Source organism: Macaca fascicularis, chromosome 4 (assembly GCF_037993035.2).
Source record: "Macaca fascicularis isolate 582-1 chromosome 4, T2T-MFA8v1.1".
Lineage (NCBI taxonomy): Eukaryota > Metazoa > Chordata > Mammalia > Primates > Cercopithecidae > Macaca > Macaca fascicularis.
The window spans coordinates 123,567,816-123,593,321 of NC_088378.1; the positions used below are offsets into that span (position 1 = coordinate 123,567,816).

Genomic DNA, 25,506 nt, shown 5'->3' on the forward strand with positions numbered 1-25,506 from the left:
TGCTTCAAATAGCCCTGATCTTTCAGTCAAAGCAGACACCCACTTACCAAGTTAATTATTCTTCCACAAAGTACTTTCATGTAAGTGAAGAATGTTAGATTGTTTTCTTTACATAATCTCTCTAAAGAAGAGAGTCTTTGCCCTTATTCATATGGTGTGACATAGTCACTTTGAATTCTCTGACTACTTGCAAATTTATAGGAAATTAATCTGTGTTGCAGTAAGGGAGAGTGACAGGCAATATTTTTAAGAACAATGGACCAAATTTTTATATTTTTGTGCCTGTAGCTTTGTTTATAACAGGTGCTGTCAAAAATCAGTTTTTTCTCAAGTGTGTTAAATTGGGAGCAAAGTCTATATGTACCTTTTATTGTATTTGCATATCCCACTGTGTATTTTTTTCTTGTCCCTTTAACATTATCATGTCATTTTAATTAAGATAGCTTCTATCCATGAAAGATGAAATACATTGATTTTATCTTAATACTGCACTAGACACAGTGTTCTTCCCGTTCTTGAGCAAACATCAGTGATGCCTGTGACATGTTACAGTGTATTATAAAGAATGTTTAATATCTATAGCAAGAATGAAATATTGCATTGAAACATAGATATTAAAGTTAAAGTTTGCTGCAAATTGTTTTGATGAAATTATATTTCTCTGGCAATCCAGTAGAGTGTTCAAAGAATGGGGCAGCAAAAACAAAATGAAACCATGTGAGTGTAGGATCACATCTGACTTTTGCATACTACCATTTTATATATGAAATGTACAGATGGGTGATAAAATAGAGAAGCTTTGAGAAGCTCCTTCATGCCTGCACCAGATGCTTTTAATTATAGAAGGATCCTTCAATGGAGAAACTTCTGTACTGTGGAATTAGGAGGTTTGGTTCTTACTTTCATCTCGCAATCTTGCCCTCAACGAATGCCACAAAGCTGCAGGCACTCTTTCCACTATGGAGCGTGTCCCATCCAGAAGCCCCATCTGTTTTGTGCCCGAAACAAAAGCAGACGGCAGTGCTCACACACGAAGCCTGACTCTAAGTCCCAAGGGATCGTAGAATGCCTACAGTGAAGGAGGGTAAATTCTGTGAGCTCAGTTGTCCCAGCAAATTTGCCTTCACAAGGAATTGTTTTCCAGAGTAAAGAAAGCCTATGTCTAGGTGGTCATTTGAAGTATATTAGAAGGAAAATTGAACCGACTCTTTTAGGTTTCTCCTAAAAATACCAGACGCAGTCTGCCTTTCAAACCTGTGTTGACCTAGGAGCAAGTTCTAGATTGTATAGAAAGTGGACCTCCTGGACTGGAACAGACACAGTTGGAATCTTTTGTTCATTTTAGCTAAATACACTTTACTTAGAGAGTCCTGGACACTTTCTATATTTGTAATGTAAGCTGAGGGTTGATAGAATGTTGTACGTGTCAAGAGCCATGATTTGTTTTTATTTATTTTATTTAAGTTCAGTGAATCATTCAACCATAATTTTGTAATTAGATAATAACTGTTGATGGAGCCCTACAAAATAACAGATGGGATGCTATGTCTCATCAAATATCATCAAACGTAATTCTTATAATAAAGCTTATGAGTTAGACAGTCCCATTTTATAGCTGAAGAAAGAGGCTAAGAGAATCTAAGTAATTTTCCAAGGTCACAGCAGTAGTAAGTGCCCAAGTCAGCATGCCAACTCAAGTTCTCTGAACGTTAAAACCAAACCACTATTACAAGCCATGTTGCCTGTGATGCCAAGGTGGTTTTGCCATCATTGCTATGGTAACCAGGTTATATGACCCTAGCATGAACTGTGGGTCTTTCCTCTGAAGACCTCTGAAGAGATCTCAGTCTATTTCTTAGCACATTGTAAGAACAGTTTTGGGAGCATTCTCTATGGTAAAGTTTTGACCTTTTTTAAAAAGGGTAGTTATTCATGAAGAAAAAATATTGATTGCTAAATTATGAGAAACTGAGCTGCTGAGACTAGGCCCTATTTGGGAACATTCAGAAGAAAATTAAAGCCAACCTAAAAGAAGAGTGCAATTTCCATTGGAAGTCTTGTCTCCAAACCCCATGAAATAGGAGGTAGGCGATATCAGAATGGATACAGCTAGGAGGGATATTTATATGTGATCGCAAGAAGCAGCATTCATGTTTATGTAATGGTGGCAGTTAAACTCCGCAGGGCTGGAATGCAAGTTGTCTTGATTAAAATTGGCCTAATTTTGAATACCAGATTCACAAGCGATGACTGCTTTCATTATAAGGAGACTATCTATCTTAATATTTGTCTCTATTGCATAAAAATTTAAGTAAATCAATTGTCAAAGTCTTTTGGGGTTATCAGTCATATTTTCTTTGCTCATCGTAACTTACTAGCACCAGACTTATTAAGGTTATCATATTTTCAAAACAAAAATGGTAGTATATGATCAAATGAAAGATTTTAACTTGTGAACATTATTAATTTAAAAATCTCACAAAAGTATAAAACTAAAAACACATGTAAAGAAGTCATCCATGATTGATCTCATTCAAAAAATGAAATGGCATGAAATTTTACCTTCCTTATTAAAGCTGCTCCAAGCATAGTCAACATAGTTTAATGTGCTGCTGACTTATTTCCTTGCTTACAACATATTTAGCTTGATTGGGTCACTTCTCTCCTACAACAGGCAAGTATTTGTAAGTGGAATGCAAGCTAACTTTAATATTAGCCTTAAGACAACCAGAAAGGCAATGCTTTTTTTTTCCTTTCAAGAAATTAAAAACAAAGAATTATTTTCTTCTTTTTTTTTTTTTTCTTTTTGAGACGGAGTCTTGCTCTGTCGCCCAGGCTGGAGTGCAGTGGCCGAAGAATTATTTTCTAAGTATATAATGATTTTTGATTAATTTTTTGTGATAAGTTAAATTATCAGGTGAAACACATACACTTTGCTTTTGAGTTAATTTTTCATTCAGGTACCTTACAAATTTAAAAACAAAATTTAATTTACCTTCCAAAGGCATTGAGGTGCTCCCTTCCTAGGTATCCAAGAGTATGGAATTTAATACAAAGACTAGGCTATGCACTTGACTAAAATAATCACATCAGCCCAGAAAATGTTAACACGCTTGCAAAAGTGAGCTGTTGCACCCTCATCTCCTATTCTGAGAAAAGTAATATTTAACTTCCACATGGAGTGGAAGATAGGAGAGTACTTACTTTCTTGGCTTTATTAAAAGACTTTCAATTATTTTAATATCTTTGAAGCTGAATATCTTGGTTGTAGTAAGGAACAATTGTATGGACCTCATTAGAATGTATATCACACACTGTATTTTCAAAGCATGTCTGTCCTTTTGGGGATTAAAAATAAAAGGTAATTTAGCAAAGATAAAATGGACTTAAGCAAGTGTTATATTCTTTATCTAGTACTTTACTGACATTATTCAATAATTATCCCTCACTGTGGCTTTGAGGTAGTTATCTTTCAAATAAAGGAAGCAGAGAGATGGGTGAGGAAAGAGGAGGAAAACAGAGAGAAAGGGTTAGAGAGAGAAAGAGAGGGAGGGAGAGGGGAAAGAAGAGGAGAGAGAGAAAGGAGAATAAGAAAGAGGGAGGGAGGATTTTTCACATAGGAAAACAATGAGATATTAAAATCTAAATCATATTCAGTAAAGATACAAGGGTGTCACTTTCGTTTTATCAAAAGATTAAGACACAACTAACTTCACTCCCAAATGTAAAAAAAAGCTACATTATTGATCTCACATTCTTTCTTATGTTCATTCTTGTACATTTCCTTGAGATGTGTGCCCCATATTTGTTTCTTTTGGCTTCAGAAAGGTGACACCTTCATTCCCTATCTTCAGTGAACTTAGAAGTCTAGTTGGAGAGATAAAAAAGATACACAGAGAACAATAGTAAAAGACAATATGCATTAGTTATCAGAAGATGTTTCTTTGAGAATAAAAATTTGATACAACCTTAGACAGCAGAGCAAAATAGAAATTAGAAAAATGGGCTTCATATATGACAATACTGTTTCCAAACGACATCAATCAATGGCGTATTTCCTAGAAGTTGTATTCAACTTCATATTCTAGACTTCTGCAATTACAACTATCTGTATAATCCAAGAAAAAAAAATAAACTAGCTTTCACTTAGCATGATACTTTATGCATAGCAAATACTCAAAAAATAATTATTGTTTGGTTGGTCAAATGATTTGGCCTTTGATTTGAAATTAAAGAAAACAAATGTATGAGATGGAAAGGTACAAAGGAAAAGATTAAAAAGAACCTCCTGTGGGCCAGTGCAGAAGTCAATTTCAATACAAGGAGAGTGATATTGAGCCAACAAGGTCCCCATGATCTTTTCTTTGAAAAGAAAGCACCATTTAGCCAAGTGCAAGGCCAGATCAGCTCAGGAGTTAAGTGTGTGTTAGCACTTTTCCCTACCATTAGCAGCCAGGAATCTGTTGGTATTCACTTTTAGCTTCAAGCAAAATATTATCTTTTACTTGTCTCAATGGGCAAAACCACAGTCTTTCATGAAGCAGAAAAACTTGTTTCTACTGTAGTATGGATAGTATACTATCTATACTAAAGAAAATATAGATTTTATACTATTTTTAAAAATAAAATTTTTTTTAAAAGACAGTACAAAATAACCTAACCAAGAAATCAGAAATGACCTATAATCCTATATCAAAAACAACTCAAGTTCAGTTAGACAGATTGCTTAGAACTTGAGCCTGGGCATAAGGAAATCCTGATTCTTGATCCTTCTTCCTCTCCCATTGCCTAAGTGAAATTTGACTGGACATAATATCTAAGTCATGCCTCCCATTCCAATTTACCCTTTGTTCAGTTTTCTCAACACACTTTTTATTATTTTTTTGGTGAGTCAATCAAATTTTATAAAGATAGTATAAAATAACCTAACAAAGAAATCAGAACTGGCCCATAATCCTATACCAGAAACAAGCCAATGTATTTCCTTTGAATATTTATATATACACACTTATTGTTACATAGTGGAGATCATGCTGTAGTGTGTATAGTTTTGGAGCCCCAGCACGTATCTTCACTCTTCAGTAATGCCCTCTGTATTGTAAGTCTCCATGCTGCTTTATTCTCTTGGAATTTTATTTACGTGCTTTGTCTCTAAACAAAAATATAACCTCTTCAAAGAAAAAACTTTATCTTCCCTTTATTTGTCTTTATCTTGGTTTTGACATGCAGGATAGCAATGCACTTTCCCAGATATTCAGTGCATGTATTATTAGTTAGGTGCAAAAGTAATTGTGGTTTTTGCCAACAAAAGTAGCAAAAACCACAATTACTTTTGCAGCAACCTAATATTTGTTTTAATTGATTGAATTTATGAGAATCATTAGAATGAGTAGATCACTTTTAACAACTTTGATAATTTTAGAAAGAAAATTTTTTCCAAGAATCTCTCAGCACTCCAGAAGTGGTGGTTCTTTGGAAAAAGCCCAGGTGTGGGAAAAATTTATTTTCAGAATAGTGTGCATTCCGTAAGATCTAAAAATCCTCTTTTCTAATCCTCCCATAATCAGTTAGGTAATTCTTGCCTTAGACAAAGCTATAAGGAAGGAAAAAAAAAAATTATACCATGCCATATCTCTAGTGCTCATATCCATCCTCAAGGCACACCTGGAGTTCATTTCTCACATTGCAGCGAAAGAGAGCTTTGGAATAAGCAAATTTCACAATCTTCACTACCAGTGTCCATCTCTGAGAAATCACTCTTCTCTTACCCCCCTTCATTATATATTCCAGTAATTCTCTAAGTCTCAGGAATACAACATGCTTACTTACACAAAGGTCAGATCTAGACCTTCGTGTATGCTGTTTCTTCTGCTTAGAAGACCCTTTCTTTCCATGTCCGCCAACCAAATCTTCCAGCTTTACTCAGATGATTGATACTTATGCTTCAGGACTCAGCTAAGATAACACCTTCTTTAGAAAGCCCCCTTAGTACCCACTAAGTTAGGTGATTCCTCCTCGGTGCTCTCTTTTCATCTTATGTTAATCACTGACACAGTACTTATATTTTTTTAAAATGCCTGCCCGCTTACTTCTTTCCCTGACCCCACACCATAGGCCCTTTGAAGACAGGCCCTGTAGATGTCCACCACTCTGTCCTCAAAGCGGTCTGGCACAGAGCATGTGCTCACTGAATCTTTCTTTAATGAATAAGCAATTGCCTCTTTCCTTGCCTCTTTCCACCTGTGCTGTGTGTCACATCCTTGGGTACCCCCACATATTCACACACTGGTGCCCTATGAAGGTACCTACAATGCCAAAGGTTCTTATCTTCCCTAACTTTCTTGTTTCCATGAGGATGTTTTGAGCTCTACTCTGAGTTTTGCCTCTGTAGTTTGTCAGTCTGATCTACTTTTCCAGTCAAAGGTGCTCATGTTCCAGATGTCATAGTCCTATAGCCTCTGGTTGTAAACTAGAGCCTCTTTAGAAGAGAATTTCTTAGTCCAGAAGAAAGGCAATAATGGCAGGACTTTTAATCTTTTACTGAAGGGGGACACTATACATAGGGATTTGCTGCTTTCCTCAAATGCTCCTGCGTTAGTGGTGGCCAACTTCTCTTATGTAGGTCAACATCAGAGCTAAGTGTTGTTTGATATTGGAATGCTTGCTTTTAAGAATCGCTGTGATCTCTTTGTGAAAGCCTCATTCATGTAATAATAGTAATATTGCTTTTTATGGAAACTTTTGGGATAGAATCACTAATATAAGTTACAGAGAAACAAAGGTTATTTTTACATGGCTCACATTTAATGCAGATGTTAACTACTTCTGCACATTGTTAATAGCTTTGTGCAAAGACTTTACATAAGAGAGAAATTAAAACCTATTTGAACTAGTATTTGATAAGCAAACAGCAGAGAGAATACTAGTAGACATCTGGAGATAAAATGAATTTTACTATCTAAGAAATAAATTAATTCATCCGGGCTACAGAGGTGATTTACATCTAGGTAAATTAGAGCAAATTCCTTATCCTTCTCCATTTGAGAAGAATTATCTCCGGAGATTACTCAAAGAAAGGGAAAACACATGACTTGGTCTAGCTTTACAAGAAGATAAAATGCTTCTTGTTTCTATGGAAATGAACACTGGTCAGTGTGTGTGTTTTCCCTTCCTTTTTATTTTTATTTTTTTCTCTTGGTACAGATTTCTGCAGCATACTATGTAGTGTCTTACGACTTTACCACCAATGAATCATTAACTATAGGGCAGATAAGACCTTTAGAGATAATATAAGCCACACTTTTTATTTTGGAGATGAGGGCGCTGGCATTCAGAAAAGCCGAACAGCATGTCCTCTGTCACCCGGCTGTATAGTAGCAGAACTGGAACTTGAAACCAGGTGTCTTGGTCCTGTGCCCTGTGTTCTTCCCACCATATTACAAACATTTACTGGAAAATGTGGAATAATCTTAGATGCATAAGTGAAGAAACAGTATTATTCAAGCATTTTATTTATAACATATATTAATTGAAATAATAGCCAACTGTTTCTGAGCACTATTCTAAATACTTATTATATATCCACATATTCAATTTCTAATGCCTATATAATTCTTATTTTAACCAATAATAAAACTGACACAGAGTGAGCTTATGACCCTTGCACATCTTGTCAGTGTTGAGTTTGGGACTCTAAGCAAGGCAGTGGACTCTTGGATCTGTGTACATAACCATTATATTGTAGTATCTGCCATTTATATGTATAATATATATATAAATTATCCAAATACATGGACAGTTGTGTTAAGAATGTGGAGTCAGACACACAAATCAGGTGATTGGCTGTACTACTTAGTAGCAGTATAATATTTCTTTCATTGTATCCTCTCTCTTGGTCTCAATGTCCTTATTGGTGACTTGAGGCTACTGCGGTGTAACACTTCTTCATAGAGTGATTGGAAGAGTTGCCTAAGATAATGCGAATAGAATTCTTATGTCTTAGAACTGATTCTGCCACATGTGTTAAAAATTTCCAACCAAGTCCCAGTTAATTGATATGCTAGAGTTCTCTTTTAAATTTATTTTATATTCTGGATGGTTAGAATTTTTATTTTATTTCAGCAACACAGAAATCTTGTTTTTTTTTAATCTTCTTCTTTGAAAAACATGTGAACTACACCATGGCCTTTTCTTAGCTTACTAATGTGACAAAATAAATGGAATTTACTACTTATTTAGAGCATTTTAATGCTTTAAAGTCTTCAATTTGAGAATGACTTTTGATTCTTCTTTTAAAAATTAAATATCTTGTACAAACTAGGTATTTCTCAATTTTTCTCATTTCTACTAAATATGAAGTTCTGTTGTGGAAAATAAAGATAACCAACATTTTCATTTAATCCTAGTTTGTGTATATACTTGACCCTGGTAATAAAACAAAGATATATAAGTTAGAAAATAAATATGAGGAAAAATCTGATTAAAAAAGAAACAATATCATTCCTTTGGAAATGTCACCATCTACTAAACACAAGAAGACTTTCTTTTCAGTGATAAGAGACAACTAACCATCTAAAACTTTCCAATAACTTTGCAGTGTCTGCCTCATGGAAAAATCAATGAAATCTGAATTGCAATTGTCTTGGACAAGAGCTGTGCTGTCAAATTATCTTGCAGTCACAGAAAGTGTCTGAATGCCAACCTAGTATATAGAAAGAACAAATATTGTACTTTCTCCCCTGTAATTTCAAACCATCATCAAGTAATTTTTTTCTCTGCACTATTGTCTGTGACATTAATGTCTCCATCCTCTCTTATCACTTTAATAATTTTTTAATCTTCTCTCTGAGAGTTTAGTTTTCTACTCTAGAGCCGTTGAAAGCTCTGCATTGAGTAGGAGTAATTTTTAACGCTACAGAATAGTAACCTGAAACTAAAAAAAGAGCTTTCAAACCCAAGATTTTTTTTTCTCTTCAGCATTAGTGCTGCTGGAGACACAATGTGATGAGATGCTTTGTGACCATGAGATAGCATCATGACCTGTAATTCCAATGATTCACCTTGGAACAATTTACCTACTAGAAACTGCCTCAGCTGACGTTTTCTTGTGCTGCATCAAGAACCTGAAATACTGCAGGGACGTCCTAACTGAGCTCTTTGCTTTAGAGTCACATTTACTTCCTACATCATTTTCCACAGTCCGATGAGAGTGAGAACTTTTGAAAGTAAATCATGTCATTCGCTTCCTTAAGACCCATCAATGGATTTGTATTGAAGGATAATTAAGTCCAACTCCTTAATAAGGCTTTCATGGCCTTTACTGAAGACGCTCTGCTGCCTTCTGTAGCCTCAAATCCTATTACTCCCTTCAGGTCCCTGAGCATCTTATGCTGGCTTTTGCCTGTGGGCCATGATACATGCAAATTCTTTTTGCTTGCACTCCTTAAGTCCCCCTGTCTGTTGACCAGCTTACTTCACATGCTTGGTGTACAGTGAAAATGAAAAAGAAACATATTTGGAGGAAATGCTGTACTAGAATAAGCAGATTGAAAAAGGGATGTTGTTGTTTCTTTTCTGTATCAGCCTCAAATTTCTACATACGTCTCTTTTCATTTGAGTTCCTACTATTCTCAGGCACTTTGATCTGTCTCTTACTTGTCCTGGTCTTAATAAAGTAGCCTCTAAAAAGTAACCTATAATTAGTTATATACATCTTAAAGTGAATTTACTCAGCTAATAAATATTATGGAATGTTTATTATATATTAGGCTTTTTCTAGGCACAAGGAAATTACCAGTGAACAAAACAGGAAAGGTGTCAGCTTTCAACAAGCACACGTTCTAGCAGAGGACACAGAAAGGAGCAATTAAATGACAAAATAAGATCATTTCAAATAGTAGGAAGAAGATAAAAAGGTCTATGCAATAGAATGATTGCAGGGAAAGGCTGGTTTAGGTCTTGTGGGTCAAATAGTTTCTTTGAAGCTAAGTCCTCTGTGACCAGGATGTAGTCCTGGCAGAAGAAAGCATTTCAGGCAGAGGGGACAGCTGATGCAATGGTCATAAGGTGGAAATTAACTTGGCAAGGATTAGGAGGAAGGGTAAAAAAATATATAATTGGAGCCGAGTTCATGAGAAGGGTGATAGGAGATAGGTCTGAGGACTCCTCTAGAAATGGGCTAAGCAGGGCCTTTCAAGCAAGGCAAGAGGCATTTGTTGTAGTCCTAGTGCAAGCGGAAGCCAGGGGAGGGTTTTAGGTGTAGGGATCATGCTGTCTCATTTCGAATTGTACAAGTAGAGTCTGGCTTCCGTGTGGAGGGTAGATTGAAGAACAGCAGTGGACACAGGGATATGAGCTAGGAACCAAAGTTGTGTACTCTTAATGATGTCAGTTCAGTGAAGCACTCACATAGGAGAGCGTTGAAAATAGCATGTTAGCATCTTGTCATATTCTTACTTGTCTTTATTGGGACATAAAGGTGATTTATACACTTAAAGGAATTTCAGAATTTTTGTAGGAGGTTTTTGGGGAAAAGCAGAAGTTGAATCAGTATACGAGTAGGTGTCATTGCTAGGCAGTTGCTTTAGTGGAGAGGACGACATTGGAAAAGGGGGTCTACAAGTGAAATAAGTTTTAATCATAAAGAACATTTCATGGGGACCAGGAGCCAAACTGGCTTCCCTGAAATCGCTCCCCTAAGATTCTAGAAAGGACTGGACTTAGACTCAGAAGATCTGAGTTTCAACCTTGGAATCATCACTTTAGTAGGTTTACCTTCTCTGAGCTTCTAGGTTTGCTCATCTATTAAACAAAAGGGCTTCATCATGTAAAAAGTAAGATCTTTATCAATTATATAAATAATCCATTAATGACTCTCTTAGTTATAATGATATCCTTTCTGACATCCAGGCATCTTCAGTGAAACTTTATACGTTGTATTTTCATAGAAAAATAGAGCTGAAAATTACTTAATTATTATGTAAACATATGTTTATATACTCATAGTTGCTCATTTTATAGATAAGAAAACCAAATAAACTAGCCATGAGCTAATGAATTAGCCATGAACTAAGGAAGTTTTCCCATTAATGTGAGCTGCACACTGCATCTCAGTTCACATGATTCCTGTTTAAGTGTTCTTTCCTTATTACTTGTAGTCATCTTATAACTTCAAGGAAGTTCTGTCCGCAGGATAATTACAATATTTCTTACATTCATTCTTTGTCTTTCCTACATAGAAGCATCTATGAGTTGGTTAGTTTGGGAAGCGAATAAACTTTTCTATAATCCCTTACAAAATATTATAGTTTTCCCATACAAATAATGTACAAAAGTGTATTTCTCAGAACTAAATTAGTTGGATTTTTGGGCCAACTGCAGGTACAAAATGTGGACCTTTTAATGGAGCTTTCAATTCCAGAACAGCCAAAAACCTTATTTATTTTGTTCTGATGCATGGAGAAAAATATGAATAAGAAATTCATTCTATCTGTTATATAAATTTTAAAATAATAGAAAAAGAGGGATAGAAGTGTACCTTTTATAAACTGTTTTTTGTAAAAATGGGAATTAGACAACTTCAAAAGAGGGGTTAGCAGCTAGCCAAACTCAATGAAGATCTGTTGTTTAAAAACCGATGATACTAGCTTTCTTTAAAATTTTGTCTTTTGTCCAGATACATTATCAGCACCTCTTTTATTCACTGTAATCTCCAAATGAGCCCCCAGAGATGAATAAATCATTTTGTTGCTGCTAAAGATCTCTAAGAAATCTTTTTGATGATAGAAATAAGTAAAGACAGATAGCTGCAAATTCTTAAGTAAATAGATAATGCTTTCAAAAAACTGTCTCTTTCAAATAATCAGAAGTACAAGTCCACATCAAAGTGGGATTTCAAAGGTGTAGAAACAAGGGTGGAACTAAAAATTATACCAAGCTTAAAACAAAAATAAATGAGCCTAACTGGGGAGCAATTAGAGTCAACTTAAAGAGTAGAAATTTTCCACAATTTCTCAGTTCTGGGATAAGATCCCCGCCTTCTTTCTCAAAGCATGCCTACCTTTCTACTTGCAGCTCATGGTAATAGCCCATGACATTTAATCAAGAGAGAGCCTTGGGAACGACAGCCAAAATTTCCATTTGATTCCAAAAGGAAAAAGATGGGAAAATTATAAAGATTACATGGAAATGGGAGACATTCTGAGAAAAAAAAATCAAATTCTTATTGGATTGTTCCTTTAGAGTTGGTCACATTGAAATAAATAGAATGATTGTATTCATTTATTATGTAGGGAGAAAGTGGAGTGATTATAAAATTCGTTTCTTGTTCAGAAATTGAGGGAGTAATTAAGAGCCTACCAACAACAACAGCTAAAAAGCTCAGGACCAGACTGATGATACACAGCCGAATTCTACCAGAGTTACAAAGAGGAGCTGGTACCATTGCTTCTGAAACTATTCCAAACAATAGAAAAAGAGGGACTCCTCTCTAATTCATTTTATGAGGCCAGAATCATCCTGATACCAAAACCTGGCAGAGACACAGCAAAAAAGGGGAAATTTCAGGCCAATATCCTTGATGAACATCAATGTTAAAATCCTCAATAAAATACTGCCAAACCAAATCCAGCAGCACATCAAAAAGCTTATGTACCATGATCAAGTCAGCTTCATCCCTGGGATGCAAGGCTAATTCAACATATGTAAATCAATAAATGTAATCCATCACATAAACAGAACCAATGACAAAAACCACATGATTATCTCAATAGATGCAGAAAAGGTCTTCAGTAAAATTAAACACTCCTTCATGCTAAAAACTCTCAAAAACTAGGTACTGATGGAACGTATCTCAAAAGAATAAGAGCTATTTATGACAAATCCACAGCCAACATCATACTGAATGGGCAAAAACTAGAAGCATTCCCTTTGAAAACTGGCACAAGATAAGGATGCCCTCTTTCACCACTCCTATTCAACATAGTATTAGAAGTTCTGGCCAGGGCAATCAGGCAAGAGAAAGAAATAAAGCGTATTCAAATAGGAAGAGAGGAAATCAAATTGTCTCTGTTTGCAGATGACATGATTGTATATTTAGAAAATCCCACTGTCTCAGTCCCAAATCTCCTTAAACTGATAAGCAACTTCAGCAAAATCTCAGGATACAAAAATCAATGTGCAAAAATCACAAGCGTTTCTATACACCAATAATAGAGAGCCAAATCAGGAGTGAACTCCCATTCACAATGGCTACAAAAAAGAATAAAATACCTAGGAATCCAACTTACAAGGGATGTACAGGACCCCATCAAAAAGTGGGCAAAAAGTTCTCTTCAAGGAGAACTACAAATCACTGCTCAAGGAAATAAGAGAGGACACAAACAAATGGAAAAACATTCCATGCTCATGGATAGGAAGAATCAATACTGTGAAAATGGCCAAACTGCCCAAAGTAATTTATAGATTCAATGCTATTCACATCAAGCTACCACTCACTTTCCTCACAGAATTGGAAAAAACTGCTTTAAATTTCATATGGAGCCAAAAAAGAGCCCGTATAGCCAAGACAAACCTAAGCAAAAAGAAAAAAGCTGGAGACATTACGCTACCTGACTTCAAACTATACTACAGGCTACAGTAACCAAAACACCATAGTACTGGTACCAAAACAGATATATAGACCAATAGAACAGAACAGAGGCCTCAGAAATAATGACACACATCTACAACCATCTGATCTCTGACAAACCTGACAAAAACAAGCAATGGAGAAAGAATTCCCTATTTGATAAATGGTGTTGGGAAAACTGGCTAGCCATATGCAGAAAACTGAAACTGGACCCCTTCCTTACACCTTATACAAAAATTAACTCAAGATGGATTAGACTTAAATGTAAGGCATAAAAACATAAAAAACCCTAGAAGAAAACCTAGGCAATACCATTCAGGACGTAGGCATGGGCAAAGACCTCATGACTCAAACACCAAAAGCAATGGCAACAGAAGCCAAAATTGACAAATGGGATCTAATTAAACTAAAGGGCTTCTGCACAGCAAAAGAAACTATCATCATAGTGAACAGGCAACCTACAGAATGGGAGAAAATTTTTGCAATCTATCTACCTGACAAAGGACTAATATCCAGAATCTATAAGGAACTTAATCAAATTTACAAGAAAAAAAACCATCAAAAAGTGGGCAAAGGATATGAGCAGGCACTTCTCAAAAGGAGACATTTAATGAGGCCAACAAACATATGAAAAAAACCTCATCATCACTGGTCATTAGAGAAATGCAAATCAAAACCACAATGAGATACCATCTCACGCCAGTTAGAATGGCGATCATTAAAAAGTCAGGAAACAACAGGTGCTGGAGAGGATGTGGAGAAATAAGAATGCTTTTACACTGTTGGTGGGAGTGTAAATTAGTTCAACCATTGTGGAAGACAGTGTGGCGATTCTGCAAGGATCTAGAACCAGAAATCCCACTCGACCCAGCAATCCCATTACTGGGTATATACCCAAAGGATTATAAATCATTTTGCTGTAAAGACACATGCACACGTATGTTTATTGCAGGACTGTTCACAATAGCAAAGACTTGGAACCAACCCAAATGCCTATCCATAATGGACTGGATAAAGAAAATGTGGCACATATACACCCTGGAATACGATGCAGCCATAAAAATGGATAAGTTCATGTCCTTTGGATGAAGCTGGAAACCATTGTTCTCAGCAAACTAACACAGGAATGGAAAACCAAACACTCACCCATAAGTGGGAGTTGAACAACAAGAACACATGGACACAGGGAGGGGAACATCACAAACCAGGGCCTGTCAGTGGGTGGTGGGCTAGGAGATGGATAGCATTAGGAGACATACCTAATGTAGATGATGGGTTTACGGGTGCAGCAAACTACATGGCACGTGTATACCTCTGTAACAAACCTGCACGTTCTGCACATGTACCCCAGAACTTAAAGAATAATTAAAGGGAAAAAAAAAAAAGAAATTCCTCACTTGGAATTCCTGGTGATCCTACTAACAACATTTTTACTTTCTGTAAATATTGTAAACTTTTTGTGTTTGCAACACACTCTCAAGTATTAGGGTTGCTTTGTTGCATGTTAAAAATGCAAATACAAACAAGTGCCTTAGATATAAGTGCCTGAGCTAAACAAGTCCACAAGAATTAAGACATGTGTCTGCTAGAGTACATAATACCTCTGAGTTCTGTGAAAAACCAGAGTTATCACACTATTGAGTTTGTTGTCTTCTGCCCTACCCACCCTAGGAAGAACTGTTTCTTCTCCTGATTTTACCCCTTTATATCCTTGTTAGATAAACGCCTTGGCAAGTTCAGTTGACACACAGTCTACTTGTAACATAAACGTACCTTAGTGCCTGCCTGTCACCTGGTACTTGAGCATACTTTCAATGCTATACTTCATCATGCAACCTGCTACCAGCTTCAGTATTCTGAGAACCATTGCCACTGAAATAAATGATAGTGTGGCAATAATAAACTTTCCAAATTAATGATAATTTGTTGACAGCTCTTCAAGATTTCATTCTTCATGTTGGGGAACACTGGATGATAATTACTGTTCTCAACCTGTTTTAGTAACTCTTTGGCCACATGCATGTGCCTTAAAGAGGAGTGATTGCTTCTCTTAGCAATTTCCTACTTTCATGATCTTGCCTTCTCTACCTCATCTCAAACTCTGGAAATGAATTGATTTTTGGCAACTTGATCTGAAATTCTTATCAGTCTCATTTAGGGGATTTGTCTACTGTCATCAATAAGAAAAGGTCAACCTATGTCTGAGGCAGGTGTTGGAGGGAGCATTGTAATGTGTGAATAGGTGTTCACATCATATTTAGGAAATATTTCAATGCCATTAAATTAGTTGTAAGAAACAATATTTTTGTACTGCTCTTCAGTATGCAATTATATTCCCAGAATATAGAGAACATATAAGAATATTCATGTTTGTGTGTATTTGTATGAGTGTTGGCATAGGTATATGAATGAACCCTGGAAAGATTAGTGTGTTTATAGAACAGATAATTATCTTAACTTTTGAAATATTATTAGTTCATGGCAAGCTTTACTTTTGGCTGAAACTGAATCATAAAGCTTGATCCTGTATTAAGGAGTTGTAATGGATTGTTACCAAAGGAAATGTTGGGAATTGGGATACAAGTGAGATCAAAATATTTATCTACATTTTTCTATGCATGTGGCGATTCTTCTGTAACTTTGTAATACTTTTGTGTATTTTCTGTCCTTGATCATCATGCATGGTATCCCATGTAGCTCCGAATGTTGAATATAAAATTCTAACTTGCCTCTCCACCCACATCAGTTTCACAATTACTAGCACCTATCTCTGCCTTCCTTGTACTCCTTTCACTTAGAGTAAGAATCTATTTCCTGGAAAGTAAATCTGTTTGGTAATTGAAGTCTCTTCTTTTTCTGTTTTCAAGGATGGGAGGAACAGTTTTATTGGACACCAACTGGGCGGGGTAGTGGAAGTGCCAAACAGCAAAGACCAGCGGGTCAAGTCAGCCAGAGCCATTCAAATCACCTACTACCTCCAGACCTATGGCTCTGCCACCCAAGACCTCATAGGGGAGAAGTGGGAGAATGAGTTCTGTAAGCTTATGAGGAAGCTCCAGGAGGAGCATCAAGACCTCCAACTCTACTCTTTAGCATCCTTTAGCCTCTGGAGAGACTTTCATAAGACCAGCATCCTGGCCAGAAGTAAGGTCCTGGTAAGCCTCATGCTGATCCTGACCACAGCCACCCTCTCTAGCTCCATGAAGGACTGCTTGCGCAGTAAGCCCTTCCTGGGCCTCCTGGGGGTGCTCACAGTATGCATCTCCATCATCACGGCAGCAGGGATCTTCTTCATCACCGATGGAAAGTACAACTCCACCCTGCTGGGAATCCCGTTCTTCGCCATGGGTAACTATCCATCCTTGTGGTAATCGGATTCTTACCGGTTTGGGGCAAGGTAGTATATTTCTTGAATTCTCAGGTGGAAATCTGTTTTAATTTTGCATTGGTGTGTCTATGTCGTTATGTAAAATTTTACTTGGGGTTGTGTCTGTTTCACCTTATTGGGCCTTTTGTGAAATTATGGGATGACCGAACCATCTTCTCATTTAATTTAATGCTGTCAAATGTTTTTAAGTTATACAACATTGGAATTCTCTACTCAGATCCCTCAAAAATAACAGGTCAGGGATTACGAGAGACAGAGTTAAGGAGATCCAAAACCTACTTTGAGCAAAATGTTGTGGTCCATATTCATGGCCATTCTCAAGTTAATGGGAGTGAAAAGTGAATATCATGAGATGAAAATTTTGAGAACCAATGATGTGTCCTAATCTCAAAGAACTTAAATAAGCTTTGTTTATTAATTTATTTCAAAGTTTCTGCACAGAGTATACTCCATTCCCCTCCCTCTATATAAACTAAAACCTTCCTGCTGCCACTTAGATATATCCTCTAACTTTTTTCATCTTTGGTGAAAAGAATTAATGAATAGCCTTAGTCAAGATTATCTCATCTTGTAATTTTTCCACCAGCTGTACATAAATGGTCTAGAAAATAGTGTAGGTGGTGTGTGTGTGTGTGTGTGTGTGCCTATTCCTTCAAAGAGAAGATCAAATCGGAATAAAGGCAAGTACGTGCTTAGCAACAAGATTGATGTGTCTTTTCAGAAAAGAGATGATGATGGTGATAGCTATTGGTACAGCAAGAGGGTTCTACACATCAGGTGTGATGTAATTCCCTATGTGTTGCGATTTAGAGAATAAGCTACAAAGAGTTTATTGGTGGTGAACTGACATGAGCAAGACAGTCTTCATATTAGACACCTTAGGGCTTGCTAGGGCTTTTGCTAAAATTGCTGGTGAACTAATTAGGTGATGGAAAGATTTATCAGGAAAATAGAAAATTACGTATTCCATACCAATAAAGAGAAGAGCTACCTCTCCTGATGCTGGATTGTAACATAGGTTCTGTGAAGCCTGAGAAGTGTTTTCATTCCTTAAACAAAATAATTGTTTCTCGCTCTCCAGGTTAAAATCAGTTCTGAATTATAGCTTTATTGGCAATTTTAAAAGATGCAGGCATGTGGTCAGAAAGTCTTCTAGGTGACGTAGGCGCTTTCTTTTTTGACCTTAGCAAACGATTTTGAGAATGAAAATACGAAGTGTGTTTATATGATAGATGCTGGGGTCTAACTGATTTATCCATAAACTCAATATCATTGTGGCCATGTTAAGATGTTAAGTTGTTAGTTCACCTTTTTTTTTTTTTTTTTTTTGAGATGGAGTCTTGCTCTGTCTCCCAGACTGGAGTGCAGTGGCACGATCTCAGCTCACTGCAACCTCTGACTCCCGGGTTCAAGCGATTCTCTTGCCTCAGCCTCCTGAGTAGCTGGGATTACAGGTGTCAGCCACCACTTCTGGCTAATTTTTTGTATTTTTAGTAGAAATGAGGTGTCACCATGTTGACCAGGCTGATCTCAAACTCCTGATCTCAGGTAAGCCACCCACCCCAGCCTCCCAAAGTGCTGGGATTACAGGTGTAAGCCACCGCGCCCAGCCAGTTTATCTTCTTAAACCTCAGTTACTTCTCATATAAAATGGGGAGTATAATGATACCATTTTCAAAAACTAGGTTTGAAAAATGTAACAGTATTTAATTAAAGTTCATAGCCTGTAGTAAATGCTAAGTAAATATCGGCAAGTTTTACTCTTTAACCTGATGTTTTAAGTGCAGTGGATTCACTGATGACTACAAAACAGTCCTTGGCTTCAGGAAATTGAGGCTTCCTGGATTTTGCGTATCATCTCTAAATACATATTAATGTTGTTAAGAAATGGTATCTTTCTTTTTCCCAAAGAACATATTCTATAAAAAATTCTTGTCATCAATGACAAAGATGAGTCTAGATTTGAACCATTTACACTTGCTACATTTTTTTGAATTAAGTCTCATCGCTTGAAATAATAAGATTTATAAGAACCATACAGCATGATTTACAAATGAAACATATTTCATTGGAGGTTAACAAATTGGACACCTTACTGCTTTTGAGGGTTCCTTTCTAAAACTGCTTTCTAAAACTAATTAGGTCATGAAATGATTTACCAGAAAAATATACAATTACATATTCCATACAAATAAAGAGAAAAACTACCTCTACTGATGCTGGATTGTAACCTAGACTCTACAAAGCCTGACAGGTATTTCCATTCCTTAAACAAATAACTGGAATGCTAAAAGCCACCGTGAGGGAAAAGTCTAGACCCTTCAGCACACACTTTGCACCTCTCCCAGTGACCTTTATATTCATACATGAACCCTGGACAGTGTAGGTGCAGACTTTAGGAAGACTGCTTAACAGTCCCTCTGAAGTGTTTCTGCAATGCAAGTCCTTAAAATCTTCTGAAGCGAACATTTCTGCTATTTCTGAAAACACACCAACAAAAGACCTAAGAACATATACTTCAAGATTTTTGCTCCATGAAGGGGGCATTTGTTTTGTTGTGTTTTGTTTTATTTTTAAAATGATTGTAGTAGAAAAGAGGCCAAGATTGAGAACTGGTGAAATAAAAGGAACACTCCGCTGGGTTTTCATCCCAGCTTTTCTACTAACTCTGTGAGTTATATTGGGCAGTTCTGTGAAGTCCCTTTGCCCTAAATCCTTCATACATAAAATAAAGGATTTGGAATCTTCAGCCTTGCAATGTGAAGATTTCAAAATACAATTTGTTTCATCTTTGAAGTTAGTATTTAATCCTTTATAAAAAACCTTTAAAGTATGTGTTATCCTCAAATCTCTAATCTGTAGTCTCCTTTGTTGCATTCTAATGTTAGAGATAGAGAGAAAGACAGAGAGAGACAGAGGCTTTAGAATAGAAAAATCACAGCTTTGCATACAGAGCCTCAGATGCACAAAGCTGTGAGACATAAAAACACATCGCTATGAAGGTGGTGAGGTAGAATGTGATGTGGAGCATAAATATGTTATGTTTGCCACATATATATCTGCTGGTGGTACACACAATGATGGTTGAAACCAGTTTTTGATGAATTACAGTTTACATGGTATCAAAACTGCATAATCCCTAAGTTAGCTGGGTATAAGGGAAAGAAGCCCAACTCTTCTGGTAAACCTCTATTTCTATTCCTATCTCCCTATAATGACTTCTTTGAGGTAGTGAGTATTTATTTACTCCATTCTGTGTCAATATTCAAACTATTCATGCTTGTCAGTATCGTCCCTGACGCTGGGTGTGTCGCCGATACTGTTTGTTCCTCACGCTGAACTGGCTCAGCTATATTCTCTTTGACTGCCTATCTCCCATCTGTACTGCATCTCCTTGTTCTTTTCGGCTGGTCATTCATTCACTTAATATTGTCAATGTCATTTCAGAGGCGTATATACTGTACCTAAATATCCCACATTATTTAAGCCAGTGACAACTTTTATACTTTGTCCTGGTGTTCTCATAATAAAATCACATGTGTCAAATTGTATGTCTCAGATTTGGGTTTAGAAGAAAAGATTATTAGAGGTGCATGCAGTCTTTCTGGCGAAGCATTCAGAAAAGAATTCCAGAATTCTAATAATTTTTTTTTTCTTTTGAGATGGAGTCTCTCTCTATCACCCAGGCTGGACTGCAGTGGCATGATCTTGGCTCACTGCAACCTCCACCTCCCAGGTTCAAGTGATTCTCCTGCCTCAGCCTCCCAAGTAGCTGGGACTATAGGTGTGTGCCACCACACCCAGCTAATTTTTTGTATTTTTAGTAGAGATGGTGTTTCACCATGTTAGCCAGGTTGGTCTCAAACTCCTGACCTCAGGTGATCCATCTGCCTCGGCCTCTCAAACTGAACTGGGATTATAGGCATGAGCCACCGTGCCCAGCGATTTTATATATATATATATATATATATATATTTTTTTTTTTTTTTTTTTTTTTTTTTTTTTTTTGACACAGTCTCGCTCTGTCGCCCAGGCTGGAGCGCAGTGGGGTGATCTCCGCTCACTGCAAGCTCCACCTCCCGGGTTCATGCCATTCTCCTGCCTCAGCCTCCAAAGTAGCTGAGACCACAGGCGCCCGCCCCCACGCCCGGCGAATTTTTTGTATTTTTAGTAGAGATGGGGTTTCGCCGTGTTAGCCAGGATGGTCTCGGTCTCCTGACCTCATGATCCGCCTGTCTCGGTCTCCCAAAGTGCTGGGATTACAGGCGTGAGCCACCACGCACCCAGCCCATAATGTTTTTAAAAAACTACTTGAAAGGACCTCATTTAGCGCTAGCCTAACATCCTTTCTCTCTCTAAGCACATACCAATGAGAATGGCACTCATTTAATTTATAACTCATTATCCGCCTTTTTTTTTCACCTCATTTGCTTTATGTGGATGTGTTTCCTCTTTCTGGAATGAGAAATATGGGCTAATATCACACACAGACGCCAAGCTGGCTCATTCTGTACTTTGCTGATATTCTATGGATAATTGCCAGGGACGGTAGTAGCCTCGGATCACTTTTTTTTTTTTTTTTGTCCATTCTGAGTCTGTGTTATGTGTAGAAGTCTCAATTCAGTCAGCTCGACACCACAGGACACAGTGATGACTCGTGTTTTGCAAGTTAAAACAAGCCTTTCAGACACAGATTTTCACTCATTTTTCCAAACTGAGACTCATATTCAATTATTTATTAATTTTCAAATATTTATCGAACATCTACTATGTTCAAGGAATTTTGGTTTCTGGAGTCAAAGACATTGAACAGAATTGAATAAGTTGTCACCCTCACGAACCTTACATTTTAGGACTGAAGAAGGGATGAATAGAACAACTAAATAAAGAAATATAAACTATGTTGTATGGTTCTTAAGTGACATAAAGAAAACAAATAAAGCAAAATAAGGGGTAAAGAGCCTAAGTGGTCAGATAAAAGTCTTTCTAAAGAGTAAAACTGAAGCAGAGAGATAAACGAAGCACCTGAGATGAGTGGCTCTGGCAGAGAGAAATATACCTGCCAAGGCTTTAATATAGGACCTTGCTTGGTGACGCTGAAGAAGAGCAAGAAAGTGAATATGTCTGGATCAGAGTCTGATCTGAGTATGAGTGTCACGAGAAGGGGTCTAAGAGGTAGTACTGGGTCAGGTCATACGGGACACTGAGAATTAATCTTCGGGTCAAATGAAAGCTGTTTGAAGTATTCTGAGACAAGAGTGTGTGGCCCGACATACTTTATAAAGACATTTTTGTCTACATTACATAAATTAATCTGCAATGGGGCAAGAATAATTCTACAGAGACTATTCAACAGGTTATTCCAAATTCTGCATGAGACATAATGGTGATGTGAAATAGCATGGGAGCAGGGATGGTGATAAAAAGGAATTAGACTCAGGGTAAATATTTGAAAATAGAATTGACAGGACTCAGTGAGGAACTAGATATGGTGTGTAAGAGGAAAAGAATTGTTAAGAATGACCTCAAGCTTAGAGGACCAAGTAAGTGATAGAATGCGTTTGCCATTTACTGCAGTAGTGAAGACATGGGAGGAATTCACTGTGGGGGAAAAATCAAAACCAAGTGGCAAATGTAGAGTCAGTAATATAAGACAGTACATAGACCAGGCTCAGAGGAAATCTGTAAATCAGAGCTGAAGATACAAATTTGAGATTCATCACAGCATAGCTAATATTGAAAACCACAGAATCCAGTGAGATCAACTATAAAGATAAATATAAATGAAAAAATAAGGCATCCAAGATTTGAGCCCCGGAGCATTTTAATGGTTAGAAATTGGGAAGATGAGGGATTCAGAAAATGATGCTAAGAAGGATCAGGCAGAAAACTAGCATGAGAAGCAAGAGAGAATAACTAACCAGCAGCAGAGTAAAGAAAGTGTTTTAGGAAGGAACAAGAGATTGATTGTTCCAAAAGCGGCTAAGAAATTGTGTCCACTGAGAACTGAGAAGTAGTCATCTGATTTAGCAAAATAGAAGTCATTGGTGACTTTGAAAAGAGCTGCTTGGGGGAATGCTGAAAATGAAAGGGTAATTTCAAGAGATTCAATACAGATCGGAGGAAATGAAGTGAAGATAGTGAATATAGACAATTCTTTTGAGGGATTTTCCATTAAAAAGAAATTAATGTTTGCATGCTGATAGGAACACATAGGTGAGAAAGAAAACTTTATAGGAAAGCAGAGAGAGGAAGAAATTGCAGAAGCAATGCCACTGAGTAGGAAAGAAGGGACTAGATTCAGAGCATAAGTGGAGTCATTGCACAGACACTTCACCTACTATAGAAAAAGGAAAGGCCTAATAGATGGACAGATCCAGATAACTCAGTGTATATGGGGATGAGAGCATGTGGAAATTCTCCTCTGTGCCTTCAGCTTTGTCAGCAAATATGAAGTCAGTCATCAGCTGAGAACAAACTTGGGGAAGGAGGCATTGGTTTGTGGGAAATGAAAGGAATTTGAGTCACCTTGGAAAACTGGACACTGAATTAGACAAGAAAATTCAGAAAGATAACTAGAAAACTCTAAAGGCCCACTTGAAGTTTGTGTTATGAATTTTTTTTAAAAGAAATGAGTAAACATGGTTTCTGTTTTTTCAACCCCTAGGCACATATAGCTGTGTAGAAGACTTAGGTAGGTGTTGAGTTGAATTTAATCAGAAAACAAAAAATGAGGTTTACAGTATACACAAAGGTGTGACTATAATGACAGATCATGAAAATTGTGCAGGCCAGGGTCAGCTAGACTAGACCATGTTGCAATAACAAATAAAGCCTTAATTATGTTAACATAACAAAGATATATTTCTTGCTCGTCTCACAGTTTGGTGTGGGTCAGGAAGATCTCTTTGCCACCTCTCTTCCAACAGAGACTCAGGGATCCAGGATGCCTCCATCTTGTAACCTTGCATCCTCAGAGTTTGTGCTCAAGGCCATGTAGGCAAAAGAGAAAATAGAGAACTCACACCTATTTGTAACTGCCTTACCTCAGAAGTGATGCAGTTACTTCTTATACATTCTATTGGCTAGCCAACAGCAAAGAGTATAGAAAACACTGATGAGCAAATGGATTGTTTTATAAACATCACTTGTCTCTTTCATATAAACTAAGCCAAACAATAAAGGAAGTGGCAATATTATTCCCTATCATCACTATGATAAGAAATTGATAAGTTGAAATAGTATGGTTCTTGCTGGGTCAGATAATTGTTTTAGGTTGGAGTCTGTTCTAGTTATCTATGGCTAGATATCTAGTTAACTATGTTGGAGATTTCTAGTTATCTATGACAAACACCACAAAATTTAGTAGGATAAAATAACCACTTTATTATGTTCATGGATTCTGTGGGTCAGTAGTTTTGAGAAGACACGGATCTTCTCACCTCTGCGTTGTGCACTTCTGTTTCCCAAAGCGTGAACCAGCAGTGTTTAGGATATAGTGGGCCCACTAAGACTTAATGCTTGGCTGAAGTTCTTTACAATGATTATTTTACAGTATTAGAAATGTCTCTAATATGTTGCCACAGGGCTTATTTTACTCAGGATCATCAAAAACATCAAAATCCTTCCTAAAATAATTCCATTGCTGTAAGAGAAAGGACCTTATTATGACACCCGGAATGTTTAGTTGGAGCTATTTCTTAACCTTACTAATTGTAGTCATGCTGTGCTTTGGTGATAGTCGCCTCCTTTGAAAAACACTGGCCAACGATGTGAAAATATTCCCATGCTTGTGCTTAGAGGCTTAGAGTCAGAAGACTTGGAGTCCAGTCCAGCTCCTGCCTCTTACCTGCTGGATGTCTTCTCCCTGGGCCTCCTTCATCTTACTTTCTCATTAGATGAGGAAGAGCTCATTGTTCTTTAACATCTCTTCCACTTTAGCTCTTTAATCAGTGAATCACTTATTTGACACTCATTCTGTATGTCATCACTTCTAGAGATTTGACTCACTGGGAGATAGAACTGTGTCTCCTTGGCATCTTTGCCATTGTCTAAAGTACCCATAGTCAGCATTTTTAAACACTGACTTATTGGTGGCTTTTATGACTGCTAGAGTTCTTCGAGCAAGAGAAGTCTTAACTTTTGGTTGTTTTAAGCTTGGATATTTTAATATGCCTATTTTTATGTATGTAATTCTTTAGTTTTAGCTTTCTTGCCTATTTATTTCCTTCTCTGTCCTTCTTTTAGAGCTTTGACATGGACCTACTGTGTCAGAGCTTTCTAATGAAGTGAGACATTGTCTCACTAACTGGTTTTGCTAGACCTTTTAAAGGAGGTGGAAAAGAAAGCTATGTTGGCATAAAAAGTAAGAGGTGCATTTTATGTCAAACATTTGAGGTAGCATTGACTAGTGTGTACTTTTTATTATATAGCACTGTCCAACACTGCTAGTAATTTTCCTGACTCCCTAAAGTTCTACATCTTCTTTGGA

At 37.0% G+C, this 25,506-nt stretch overlaps 1 protein-coding gene across 4 annotated transcripts in view; it reads left to right on the forward strand.

The window, feature by feature from the left end:
• Positions 1-25,506, forward strand: part of PTCHD4 (patched domain containing 4) — a 207,602-nt gene that overhangs the window by 44,515 nt on the left and 137,581 nt on the right. For all 4 annotated transcript variants that reach the window (XM_015449331.4, XM_074037837.1, XM_015449330.4 and 1 more), the window contains one exon: positions 16,495-16,975. In XM_015449331.4, the coding sequence (XP_015304817.2) occupies positions 16,495-16,975 (481 nt within the window). The remainder of the gene's footprint in view (positions 1-16,494; positions 16,976-25,506) is intronic.